The sequence below is a fragment of the Paramormyrops kingsleyae genome, chromosome 16 (assembly GCF_048594095.1).
Source record: "Paramormyrops kingsleyae isolate MSU_618 chromosome 16, PKINGS_0.4, whole genome shotgun sequence".
Lineage (NCBI taxonomy): Eukaryota > Metazoa > Chordata > Actinopteri > Osteoglossiformes > Mormyridae > Paramormyrops > Paramormyrops kingsleyae.
In genome coordinates, this window is record NC_132812.1 from 32852080 (window position 1) to 32865889 (window position 13810).

Here is a 13810-nt window from a genome sequence, read left to right on the forward strand (position 1 = left end):
ACCGAAAACAAGAACATGCATTATAATTTAGTCATTTATTAAAATGGACATTTTATACATTCCACCTACATTGGCATGAATTTACAAAGCAACACGATATAAATATATACACAGGTTTCTATATATTTATAAAGTACTACAGCGGATAGAAAAAAAAGCCACAGGGCAGGATGGGACACGAAGGAAGAAACGTGAAAACAACGTTATTTGTTCATTAGTTAAAGGTTAGGGCGGGGAAGCATGAACGCATCATCCCACGGGACACCTGCGGATGAACACCAACTGGAGAGGTCAACACTGGCTGAACTGGGCAATGGCTGCAGGAACTACTCCTTGGACAGAGACAAAGCGGTTAGCTTAGCTTCGCAAGATCAGCTATACGGCGATCTGATAGAACTGACTCACGACTAAAAATAAAACAAAAATTGTCAAGTATTTTCTGCCCATTATGTCAGTACAAGTGGGAAACTTCTAAAAACAAACTGACATGCCCAACAGTCAAGAGGAGATTCTCTAAAGCGGTGATTCCCAATCTGGTCCTCTGCAACCCAGTCAGTCCATATTTTTGCTCCCTGCCAGACAGTCCACATTTTTGCTCCCTCCCAAAAATGTGGACTGTCTGTGGGTCCCCAAAGACCAGATTTGGAAATACTACTCTAAAGGAACAGAGGATTACCGTAAACCATTTGAAGTTAGTCGTCGAAGCTCTATTTCCCAACAAATGCTGTCTATGATGTGAATGAAAGAGGCTGTCAGCTTTCCACGAGAGACGGAGGAAACATTCTGATCAATAAAATGACGTACGGACGGACCGACCCCCCCAGACAGCCCCCATCCCCCACACACTAATGTCCATGCTTTGCGTTCCCAAATTTCAAACATGACGCAGATTCTGTTGCTTTCACATGGCAATTATCTGAATGCCCCATTCAACAGAACAGGGTCAAAATCAGACACATCAAAGGTCAAAATGTGCACCTGTGCTTCATACAAAAGTAGACAGAAATAGTGTGTGTATGTTGCTACTGCACTGAGAGTTACATATCTTCCGTCTTTGATCGGCATGTAACCACCCAAAGTCACCGTGGGCCTGGTTTCCCCCCCACAGCAAGGCTGCCCCATCTGAACAGCAATTTGCCCATAACTTGTCCCTTCTGGAATCTGCCATTTAGACTCAAAAACATATTTCTCTCAGATATCACTCCCGCCGCCATTTGACAGCCTACCCAATTCCAGAGTGACTGAATCGTGATGGAGTTTCGCACTCGCATAGGAAACAGGAAGTCAGGAGGGGTCTCTGATTGGAAAAGGGCATAACCAAAAACTGCGAAGCAAACCAATACAAAGGGGGGGGGGCTTTCTCTCTAACATGGCAGCCTGTCAGTTTTGTGCTCGGCGCAGATCTCATACAATCCGCAGTTATGCCTCTTCCCCAGATCAGGCACAATTCAGTACATCAGCAAATGATGTTGGACTAAGATACAGGATGCTGTTTTCACATTGCACAAAAACTACCACCCCGTCACGCGGCCCAGTGGTTCATTCCGCACCCCTGCAGGGTGTCACGCGAGAGAAACCTGCTGCGAAACACGCAAGTCACTCTCTATGCACCTGTAAACTGACCAGGGAGCAGGGACATACAGCAGCTCTGGGCTTTAAGGAGTCCTGTTACTTAAAATTTTTGCCTAGCAGGACCGTAAACATATTACAACAGGACTGATGGGAACGTTATAGTGCTTATATCGACCATCCAATCCCGAAAGATCACAGAAAAGGTCACAGTAACTGTACATACCATAATAACTGTAATAGCTTGGAACCACCCAATCATGACTAAACCTGAGACATGGCCTAGCATACATGGTTAAACCGGACACTTGCATTAGAAAAGTGCAAAAACGTAAGTTCACCTTTTACAATCCTTTTTTTCTTTGCAGACTGAGCAAATATAGAAGAAAATAACATAAAGCATTTACCCTGTTGAATGGCAAACTAAACAAAAGAGACAGATGGGGAGAGGCAGAGCAAACCGTCCCATGCACGAGCGACGGACCTGCACTCAAGCAGATGGAGCGCGGAGCTGGAGAAAGAGGCGGTGAGAATGACAGACAAGGGCTTCTGGACAGTGGGACACAAACTGGACCGGCACCGTACGCGAGAGAGCAAGGCGACGGCCTGGGTGCGGGCAGTAACTGCAGAGCGGGTCCCAATGCAGGTGCAGCCCTTGCTGGTAGGGGAACGTTTTGGATTAAGGTCATAGTTTTGTGCAGTGGTTCTTTTATCTAAAAGTGCTGACGAGCCGTCAGTGATCGCCGCTTCTGTGCACAGGCAGAGGACGGGAGTAAATTCACGCACACGTGTGCCGCTTCCGGCTGAAGGCTTCCATTGGCACCCGGGTCCCAGGGTGGCTCCCAGAGCTGGTCCTGTCGAGTCAACCCCCCCCCCCCCCCAGCCTGGCTGTGCTTTTAGCCCCGCATTGGACTTTGACAAGAACCAAAGAGTGGCTTTTCGCTACCTATTTTCTGGGCGGGGCCTCTACAGGAGGGTGGGGTGATCAGAGGGAGGGGCGGCTCATGTGTGGCTGCTGGGATTGGCGCAGTGTCTCTTGCTGGGTGAGTCTCTGGCCCTCTGGGCGGCGCAGTGCGTGTGCACTGCCACACCCCCTGGAAGGCAGACGCAGTCGGGCTCGCTGAAGGTGTTGTGACACAAATGGCAGCCTTTCTTCTCTGACACAAAGATGGGGCCTCCCTGGTATTTCAGCTGGGAAGCAAACAACATGTATCAGGGTTATTAAGCAGAAGACCTGCTTGCAATGCCTTATTAATATAACGTAATTTTATTATGCATGCAAAGACACTAAAATGACAATAAAGGACATCTGAACGATAAAAATGACCTGGAGAATCAGATTACCCTTCTGGCCTAAATACCTGACATCCATCCACCCATCCACCCATCATAACTGCATACCTAGGGCATGATGAGCATAGAGGCTATTGCAGGGAGCGCAGGCCAGGGAACACCTTAGATGGAATGCCAATCCATTGCACAGGCAAACAGACAAACAGATACAGACGCACAGTGCTGGGGAAGTTACTCGCAAAAGCAATCATCACAGACTAAAAGCTAAAAGCTCAGGTCCAAAACGAACAAATCCAGAACAAGGTTTTGCATCAACCAACCAGTTTGAGTATAAAGAGTGACAGTCACAGAGTATTGAACTGGTTGGTTGAAACAGAACCTTGGCTGGATTCATACTTCTTGGCCCTGAACTTTCCATTTCCGTAATGGATTGCTTTTGTGAGTGACACACACACACACACACACATACACACACACACACAGGGACACACACATACACACACACACACGGACACACACACACACACACAGGGACACAGACGCCATTTCACATACTTGAACTATAGAAACAAGCCTATGTGACATAAGGAGAAAGTGGGAATAAAACTGCGCACATTCAGAGTGGATGCAGGATTGAAACCCAGACCCCAGAGGGCTAGACGCACTCACCCTGTCGTGGTGGAGGAGCAGGTTCTCAGAGCGCGCCAGCCCCAGCGCCAGCTGCGCAGTACGGCGGCCATGCATGGTCTCCCTCAGCGCCCGGCTCAGGAAGGGCCGCAGCAGCTGCAGTGACCAGCCCTCGGGGAGCACCTGCAGCACTGCCACTGCATCGAAGGCGTCCGCGTGCCGGTTCAGCAGATCCACCGCCAGCACGGCCTGGACGTCGCCCGCCGAGCCTGGCTCCAGGTACAGCCCCAGCAGCAGGTGGAAGAGGCGCTGGCGGTAGGCGGAGCCACGTGAGGCCGACGCCCACACGCAGTACCCCTCCGCGGCGGACGCGTCCTTCAGCCGGCGCACCAGGATGTGCAGCGCCTCTTTGTGCTCCTCCAGCTTGCCGTGCAGCGTTGCTCTCTCCTGCAGAAGCTCTGCTTCCCCCATCTTATCTGTGGGGGGGGGGGGGCAAGGAACACGGTCACGTGACCACATGCCACCAGGAACCCGGTCGCTACATGCTACAAGCCAGAGCCCACTGTCAGGCACTGGAAGGATGGGCTCACCCAAGAGACACTGAACCCGGTACAGGCTGGACTCCCTGAGCAGGAGCTGAAGTCGCCGCCGAGCTTCTGTCACCTCCTCCACTGGGGGGGGGCTCGCGGCCAGTAGGCTCAGCACTCTGTCCAGGTACAGTGTGGCCAGTTGGGTGTGGAAGCGTTCCTTCTGCGGTGGTGGGGGGTGGGGGGGACAGGAAGAGGCGTTTACACACAACTGTCAGTCCCATATGGCTGGTGGCCAATAAGCCTTAAGGCACCTTCACACACTATTACAAAGATGAATGACTTCCACTTTTTTCCTAATTCATGGGTAAATTTTAACCCTAACCGTAACCCTAACGGTAGAGGGAAACGACTTCAAACATCTGGGTTCAGACCTGATCTTCATCATTCAAAGTTTAACCAACGCTACAGAGATCAGAGAAATGGAAACGCCTATGAATATAGATCTCAGTAGCTCTGCTTCATTGGTAGAAAAGCTGGGTTATACCTTCCTGGGGCTCCCACTTGGGATGACCTCATACAGCACAATCCTTTAATCTCCTTCCACGCTCACCTCCCCCGTTTGTGGTCTTCAAGGTCGGCCTACCTGCACCCTCTTCTCCAGCACCAGATGTTCTAAGTAGAGCACCAGAGCTTGGCTGTACTTCTGCAGGTACTTGACGACATCGTCTGGGTTCATCTTCCCCAGCTGCTCCTCTTCCACTGGCCTCCTGGTGAAAATCTGGACACCGACCTGTAAGAGACCATCACCGCAGAACATAAGAACATAAGAACTATGTTACCACACTAGAAGCAATAGAATCCTAGTATTTTAACAAGAGAAAATAGCAGGGCGTTACTGTGTCTCAGTAAGTATCACTGTTACCTCACACCTCCAGGGTTACAGGTTCGAATCCCGCCTCACCTGTGTGTGGAGTTTGCATGTTTATGCAAATTTCGTGAAGTTAGGCTGACCAGTGCCTGAATTTCTCAGAGAGTATGACTGTGTGTATGGGCCCTGCAAAGCACTGGCAGCCCATGCAGGGTCACTGGGTAAAAGCCAGATCTGTTTGTCTTGGAAGACATTCAAACAAGTGTGCACAGTCTCAGAAGGCTTTAATAACGCCGTAGTGTAGACACATAGACCATCAAAGAACACACTCATATTCCCTCTTACATAATCCCCTTCAGCCACCAGAAGGCAGCCAATCAGCATTATCCAGGTGTATATTTTACCCAGCAACAGAGATTAATGTCAGATGTGAAGCAACAGGTCATCCAAACAGAAAGCTGGTGATCCTTCTACCGGATGCTAGGTGTGGTGAGGCTCTCTGCAGGTCCAAAGAGAATATAATCAGCACAGATTCAGGCAGCAGTGGGCACTGACCTTCGTGGATCTGTTCAAGGCCCAGTCAGCATACTTCCACACCACGGCCAGGTTGGGGCAGAAGCTCAGGAAATCCACAATGTACTCGTACAGGTCAGAGCGGGTGGAGTCCTGCAGCTCCCCGTCCACAATGCGCACCCAAACCTTTGTGCGGATGTAAGGAGGAGATCATGAGACCAGCAGAACCCAGAGGGGCAGCTGGGTGGCACGGACAGGAAAAGGCACTATGTGCAATTTATCCATCCATCCATCCATCTGATAAATAATTACTTTGGTAAAGAAAATCAATCAATCTATCTATCTATCCATCTATCCATCTATCAGAGAAACAGACAAGAGACAAACAGACACAATGATAGATCATTATTTAGGTAAAGAATATCTACTTACCTGCCCACTTCCCTACCTACCTACCGACCCCTTATTTTACACACACACTACTACTAGGGCCAGCACACTTCCATCAGCACAGGCACACGGCGATGCCCAAAATGCAGACGTATGACATACAGGTATCTGACCTGCAATGCAGCATCGTCCTGGCCGTTGTAATGGTAGAGAAGACCCAGTGCGAAATACCTAGACAAGAAAAGCACAGCAAATATTCATATTAATGTTTGGTTGCATTTACAGAACTAAACTGTCTGTGTTTGGTGTACAAAGTAAACTTGAAATTCAATCTGTTGTAAGAAGTCAGGTGAATAGTTCCCCCCCCCCCCAAATGAACTAAATAATCACATAAATGATTTTCAAATGACTCTGTATTTAAAATAATCATAGAAAGGATGGGTGATCGGGGATGGCTGATCGGGGATGGGTGATCGGGGATGGGTGATCAGGGATTGCTGGCCATACTTGCAGTGCTTCTCCAGCCAGGGGGCGCTATCGGGCAGCAGGCAGGCGTTGTCGGAGGCCAGCAGGTCGAGCAGACTCTCGTGATTGGCCTCGGCGTAGAGCTTGAGCAGCGCCGTGTCCACGTCCTGCCGCCAGCCGTTGGAGCCGTCGGAGCTGCGCACCTCGCGCAGGTAGCTGATGAGAAAGCGCTTGCAGCACTGCACCTTGCCCTGGTCGCCCTGCGCCAGGTGGTTCAGGTCGGCGAAGTCATGCAGCGGCGGGTGGCTGCGCGTGAAGGAGGAACCAGCGGGCAGCAGCAGGGGGTAGAGCGAGATGAGCTCCCGAACGTCCAGCTGGCCTCTCCTGCGGGGAGGGAGGGGGGGGGGCAGAGCGGGGCAGCCGGAGACCGGTGTGAGGGACTTCTGAGCACCGTAAGGACCGACCGCTACCTGAACAGCTTCTCCGCCAGGCCAGTGCCCTCCTAAACAAGGAGCTCCCGTGATGCACACTGGCACTAAGCATTAGGGCTGCATGATGTCGCAGATAATTCACTATTCACTTATAATCACTTACTTTTGCTCAATATCATCTCCATGGAATACAACATATTTCCATGCAGTGGAAGGTGAACGCCTTCCAGTCACCAGTTCTTGCTCGCTTTTCTCCTCCTCACTTATTTTTGTTACATTTCTCACAAATGCGACATACCATCTGAGTGAGCCGAACAGCAAGGACAGGAATGTTAAAACCGTCTCAGAAAGCGCATGCACAGCTATAGCAGCAGCGGCAAACCTGAGTTATTGTCATAACTTATTGTCTTGGCTCAACTATGATAGCCCTTGTGATGTGACAACTGCATATGCATAACATATCAATACTAATATCACGCACTGTTCAGCTCTACATGGGACCATTCCATACTGAGTCGCCCACAGTATTATATACTCCTATTGACTTCATAAGCTTATTTGCCCCAAAGGTGTTTGTACCCTAATTATGATTGTCTACATGTTTATTACTTGCAAATATTTATTTCTACTTTACCTTAATTTATTTTGATTTATTGTTTTTTGTACCTGAACCAAAACATGTAAGTGAAATGGTTGGAAATGCCACCTAACCCTCAAAATGCAGATTCATCTGAAATATCCACACGGTTCTACACAGGGACGTGCTCTGATGGGACACCGGTGTACACTGCACACTGCAGGCAGTTAGAGACATAGATATACACAACTGTATGTCTTTGGACTGTGGGGGGAAAGCAGAGGACTCAGCGGAAACCTGCAGAGCAGGGGGGGAACGCACAAACTCCACATACACATCAAACCCATAGCCCTGGACTGTACTCAGAGCCTCCGCGCCACCTTCTGGTCCTGACGCGTTACTACAAAGAGGTGACGCGTGCAGCATCAGACCCGAACGGCTCACAGTCGGTGTTCAGCCATATCCCATTCTCCCAAAGAGTGAGTGTGAGTAAAAGGTAAAACGTCACACTGACCACGCACTTTCCCACGCACTTTCCCACGCACTTTCCTCACCTTAGTCACATGACACACCTGGGAATGTTCAGCAAACTTCAGCAGGACATACAGCACTTAAGCGCAGCATTAGCTGCAGACTAACAGGTCCAGCAAATCATTAACGTTAAGTACGCCAGGGCAGCAAGGTATGAGAATATTAATATGCAACACTGTATTAATGCCACGTGCAATACAGAGTCTGCTTGTCTGACACCTAAGAAAAGGCAACAGGATTTCAGTGCAATTACAGATCAGGTTAGAATGGCAGCAGGCTGAGCAATAAAGCATCATGCTAATGAAGCTCTAGGACACAAATAGTAAGAAAGGAGAGACGTGCAGAACGGGAGGGAAAAAGCGCCTCATGTCACTGACATGCAGTCATACTGGGTCAGGCACACAGGGGGCGCTGTGAGCAACAGGGGAAATCACCTATGGCAGGGGTCTCCAGCTCCGGTCCTGGAGGGCTACTATCCAGTAGGTTTTCTGTCCCACTTGGCTTCTGATGAGCCACACCTGCTCCTGGTATTTACCTGAGGACTAGTGTGGCTCATCAGAAGCCCGGTAGGATAGAAAACCGACTGGATAGTAGCCCTCCAGGACCGGAGCTGGAGACCCCTGACCTATGGTTTAATAAATACAACAATGAACATACAGAACTCTCAGCAAGTCCGACTGGCTAAAGCATTCATACAGCAAGTGCGTGAATTTTTTGTTTTGTTTTGTTTTTTTTTTTTTTTTTTACCTGAAGTGCTCTTTCGCTTCCGAAAACTGGAGCTGTCCAAAGAGAATGAATCCTGCCTGCTGGAGAATGCGCCTGTGCATCACCTGAAGGAGAGCAGGAACGGGGCGTCTGTCAAACTGCCCTGTCCATCTTACTCACTCATGTTGTCAATTAAAAACTCAGAGTGAGCCATTACTTCATGAATGAATGCAGACGTTCACACTACTCCACCTGGAACTTCTCCTTGGGGATGTTACTCCTGGCCCCCTCGGTCAGCACTAGCGCCTCCTCCACGCGGCGGCCAGCCAGCAGGTCCTGGATCTGCTTCTCCAGGGGCAGAGGAACCAGCATGTAGACCGCCTTGGTAGAAGTCAGAGCCACTTTCCCTGGGGAGCGAGAACACAGCGGCGCTGACGCCAGGAGTAGGCGAGATACATCCTAGGCCAAAGCAAACCCCTCACCCTGCGACAGGGGATTTGAACCTGTGTCATTAATCAACCAAACCCCTCACCCTGCGACAGGGGATTTGAACCTGTGTCATTAATCAACCAAACCCCTCACCCTGCGACAGGGGATTTGAACCTGTGTCATTAATCAACCAAACCCCTCACCCTGCGACAGAGGATTTGAACCTGTGTCATTAATCAACCAAACCCCTCACCCTGCGACAGAGGATTTAAACCTGTGTCATTAATCAACCAAACCCCTCACCCTGCGACAGGGGATTTGAACCTATGTCATTAATCAACCAAACCCCTCACACCGCGATAGGGGATTTGAATCTGTGTGATTAATCAACTAAACCCCTCACCCTGCGACAGGGGATTTGAACCTGTGTCATTAATCAACCAAACCCCTCACCCTGCGACAGGGGATTTGAACCTGTGTCATTAATCAACCAAACCCCTCACCCTGCGACAGAGGATTTAAACCTGTGTCATTAATCAACCAAACCCCTCACCCTGCGACAGGGGATTTGAACCTATGTCATTAATCAACCAAACCCCTCACACCGCGATAGGGGATTTGAATCTGTGTGATTAATCAACTAAACCCCTCACCCTGCGACAGGGGATTTGAACCTGTGTCATTAATCAACCAAACCCCTCACCCTGCGACAGGGGATTTGAACCTGTGTCATTAATCAACCAAACCCCTCACCCTGCGACAGGGGATTTGAACCTGTGTCATTAATCAACCAAACCCCTCACCCTGCGACAGAGGATTTGAACCTGTGTCATTAATCAACCAAACCCCTCACCCTGCGACAGGGGATTTAAACCTGTGTCATTAATCAACCAAACCCCTCACCCTGCGACAGGGGATTTGAACCTATGTCATTAATCAACCAAACCCCTCACACCGCGATAGGGGATTTGAATCTGTGTGATTAATCAACTAAACCCCTCACCCTGCGACAGGGGATTTGAACCTGTGTCATTAATCAACCAAACCCCTCACCCTGCGACAGGGGATTTGAACCTGTGTCATTAATCAACCAAACCCCTCACCCTGCGACAGAGGATTTAAACCTGTGTCATTAATCAACCAAACCCCTCACCCTGCGACAGGGGATTTGAACCTATGTCATTAATCAACCAAACCCCTCACACCGCGATAGGGGATTTGAATCTGTGTGATTAATCAACTAAACCCCTCACCCTGCGACAGGAGATTTGAACCTGTGTCATTAATCAACCAAACCCCTCACCCTGCGACAGGGGATTTGAACCTGTGTCATTAATCAACCAAACCCCTCACCCTGCGACAGGGGATTTGAACCCGTGTCATTAATCAACCAAACCCCTCACACTGCGATAGGGGATTTGAACCTGTGTGATTAATCAACTAAACCCCTCACCCTGCGACAGGGGATTTGAACCTGTGTGATTAATCAACCAAACCCCTCACACTGCGATAAGGGATTTGAACCTGTGTGATTAATCAACATCACAGAACTTGTAACGAGCCGGTAACAAGCACAGGGAACAAGTAAACCACATAGCAACTGACATCTGACTAACTCGGATATCATTGTGTATCAAGAGTAGCACAAAGCGTCTAATATAAATGAAGGCAACACAGTGAGGACAGAGAGGGATAAGTCGTCAGTTTCACTTTTGTGTAATATAGCATATATAAAACAATATATCTGATGGAAACCCTCAGGTGAAAAATGCTTTTTCTTCACTGCAGTTTAGTGCAATTCGTTGTTCCCTGTTTGCACAATTTACAGTCATATTAGACTCCTAAGGCTACAAACAGCACTGTGGTATTAAACAATGTTACTCAACCCAGTCCTCCAGGACCCCCAGTCAGTCCACATTTTTGCTCCCTCCCAGCTCCTAACCAATAAGAACACCAAATGCCTGGTACAGGTGTGTTGGGAGCTGGGATGGAGCAAAAATGTGGACTGTCTAGAGCTCCTCAAGGACTGAACTGAGAAAAAGCAGTTTAAAAGTCACATAACCTCATTTCTGATTGGATACTGCATGGTGCTGAGCCAATCAGATTTGACATCTCTGCCACCCATGACATGCCCCCAGTGGGCTCTGCCTTCCACATCATTTCTCTCAGTGCCACATCACTACACTTGGCGCATACATGCACTCCAGGCTGATGCAAATTTCATCAACCAAGATCAGGATAAAAGCCCAATAAGAAGGATTAAACGTACTAAATAAAAGGGGTGCCATTTTACAATAAGGCTACCCATATAAAGCGTTTATGAATGGTTTATAATCTGGTTATTAATTAGTTGTAACACTTTGTAAATTATTAATAGACAATTTTAAACAAGTTACAACACAGTTTTCTTTTTACTAATGAGTTACTACCATTTAGAAGTGGCAAAGGGAGCCTTATTGTAAAGTGGGACCATAAAAGGTACTAAAAATGATTCAATTAAATCCTGATGCAAGATGGCACCACAGATTCACATTTAAATCTGCTAAGGATCCTTGGCACAGTGGGCGGAAAGTACCCTCAAAGTCCTGGAGAATGATGCCGTCCCTGAAGGAGAGCGTCTGCTTCAGCTGCTGGTCCAGCATGCTGTGGACGGTGATGAAGCCCTGGTCCAGAGCCACCACATAGGGGAAGCAGACGGCGGCTGCGATGACGCTCTCTGACCAGCTGACCGGGGCCCGCTGCGAGATCCCCTCCGCGGTGGCGAACATCCCTGCAAAAAGACCTTTCATTTTCTCATCTCCCCCTTCTCAACACTGACTATTATAAAGCAGCAAATACTGTATATGATGTTCTATGAACAACCACTGCAAGCAAAAAATAAATATATCACAAGAAAGGCATCAGATATCCCTCAGCACTTTCAGGATTCCAATACCGTGCCAACTAAGACTAATGAGAGGAATATATTCATTATTAATTGAGCAATAAAAAAAAAACTAATATTAATAAATCTAATATCTGGTTCATTCTAGTCATGTATGGAAGCAAAACTTGCAATGCAAAGTTTACAGCAGGAAAAACAGCACAATCTTCCCAACTCTTTCAAACTTTGGTGTCCATCACTATTTCAGCATCATAATTAGATCCCCATTTGAACAGTGATCATTAAGCTTATGAGAGCCCCAACAGGACGCCTGAGGACGGTGGGGACTCACCCAGGCCTCCAGGTGCTGCCAGCAGGAATTCCTCTCGCCCAATCCGCTTCACAATAGGCTTTTTCTCCTGACTGTCGTAGGGGAAGAGATCTTGGGAGGCCCCTGTGCTATAGTTGAGGATGATGTACTGAGTAGAGAGGGCCAGACACAGGAAGTATCCATCCAGACTGATGGCACAGGGCTGCTCTGGTGTACTGACCTCCTTGGCCATCTGCACCCTGTCCTCATAAACCAGGAATATCTGAACGGTCCGCCTCTTGGCCGAAATGATGCCGATCTCGACGCAGAATGGGTCGCCATTCACCGGGTTCTCGTTGACGCAGAAGGCAAGCACCCCTTTGATCCGGGCCACGCCCGAGGTCACTGGCTCCAGGTTGGCCATGTCCACCACCAGCACGGTGCTGTCGCACAACACAATGAGCCGCTCCAGGGCCGAGACAGCCCTCAACTCACTCACCGGCTTCTTCAGACCTAGGTGCTTGTGCAGCAGCTTCTGGCTGGAGTACGTCACCTTGCCCTTGGTGGAGGTGCTCTCCTCCAGGATGAAGTGGTAGATGAAGCAATCGTTGGTACCCACGTACAAGTGCTTTCCACAGCATTCAATGCACTCGATATTCACCAGTGCCTTGTCACCCATCAAGAGCTCCCGTCCCACTGCGGGGACCAGCTCGAAGGCCTTCACACTCATGCTGCCGCTGGCATCTGCTGCGGCCAGGCGACGGACGGAAGCAGCTCTCAGGAATACAGGGGAACTCCAGAGCAGTTTCAGCTATCTGAAAACAAAATGAACAACACTCTCTTGAGATTTTAGTTACTATTTTTTAACCTAAAGCAATCATTTATTCTGGTAGTCATAATACACCAAGTACCAGATTGCTGTATCTAAGTAATAAATAAAGCGAGAACGGTAAAAACCACACACAAGTTTAATACATCGCAGCTGGCAGATATACAGCAATTGCCCCATAAAGAACTATAACTCGACCATCACGTTTAAGAACTGATATAATGACTCATAAACACCTACATTCTTCACTTAGCGAGAGGGGATGCGCCAAACTGTTATTCACGAAGACACTTCTAAACCTCCACTTTAAACGATGCAAAAATCGTGGCATTGGTAAGTGCCAGATGCCTTATCAGTATTGCAAGCAAATATTCACTTTGCCAGTGTCGAATTACCCGGGCGTATGCCGCCACATTCGGATGGAAAAGTTCAGCAGCCTTAAAATGTCATTACATTGTATATATAATTCAAAATATTATATATTATATATAATTCAACAGTAATCGAGCGATGCTGACAGGCTGCATTTAAAGGGAGCTACTTATACTGCAAACAGCCAGTAGCTGAAATGAACTGGAGTGTTCTGCACACTGGTCCAAACGTAAACAGTCCACGTTTTTCAGAGTGATCAGCTCAAAGACCAATTAACAATGTGTAATAAAATATCTGCATACCCTAAACAGGGGTCCCGAAAATCGGCTTCAAAAATGCCAATTTTTTCCACCTCCCTCTTTCCTCACTTCCCAATAGCTTTTTTCCAAGTTGACACAGCGAATACTTCCGGCTCCCTCGTGACGTTACATCCTATCACGTGATTACTCGACTGTTTACAAGTTTAAAGATATACTACTCTACCATGTGATCCATGTATATTTTAGTT

At 48.3% G+C, this 13810-nt stretch overlaps 1 protein-coding gene across 2 annotated transcripts; it reads right to left on the reverse strand.

The window, feature by feature from the left end:
• Positions 1-20: 20 nt before the first annotated feature.
• On the reverse strand, positions 21-13755 carry tgfbrap1 (transforming growth factor, beta receptor associated protein 1). 2 transcript variants are annotated; one of them, XM_023811394.2, is made up of 12 exons: positions 13605-13755; positions 12144-12916; positions 11504-11698; positions 8752-8906; positions 8542-8624; positions 6298-6639; positions 5964-6021; positions 5443-5586; positions 4663-4809; positions 4080-4239; positions 3532-3965; positions 21-2760 (listed from the first exon to the last, which is right to left on the reverse strand). In XM_023811394.2, the coding sequence occupies exons 2-12, from the start codon at positions 12829-12831 to the stop codon at positions 2572-2574; spliced, it is 2595 nt and encodes an 864-aa protein (XP_023667162.2). In that variant the 5' UTR covers positions 12832-12916; positions 13605-13755; the 3' UTR covers positions 21-2571. The 2 variants fall into 2 exon arrangements, with proteins under 2 accessions (XP_023667162.2, XP_023667164.2); XM_023811396.2 differs by lacking the exon at positions 13605-13755 and adding an exon at positions 13171-13325.
• Between the last annotated feature and the right edge of the window lie 55 nt (positions 13756-13810).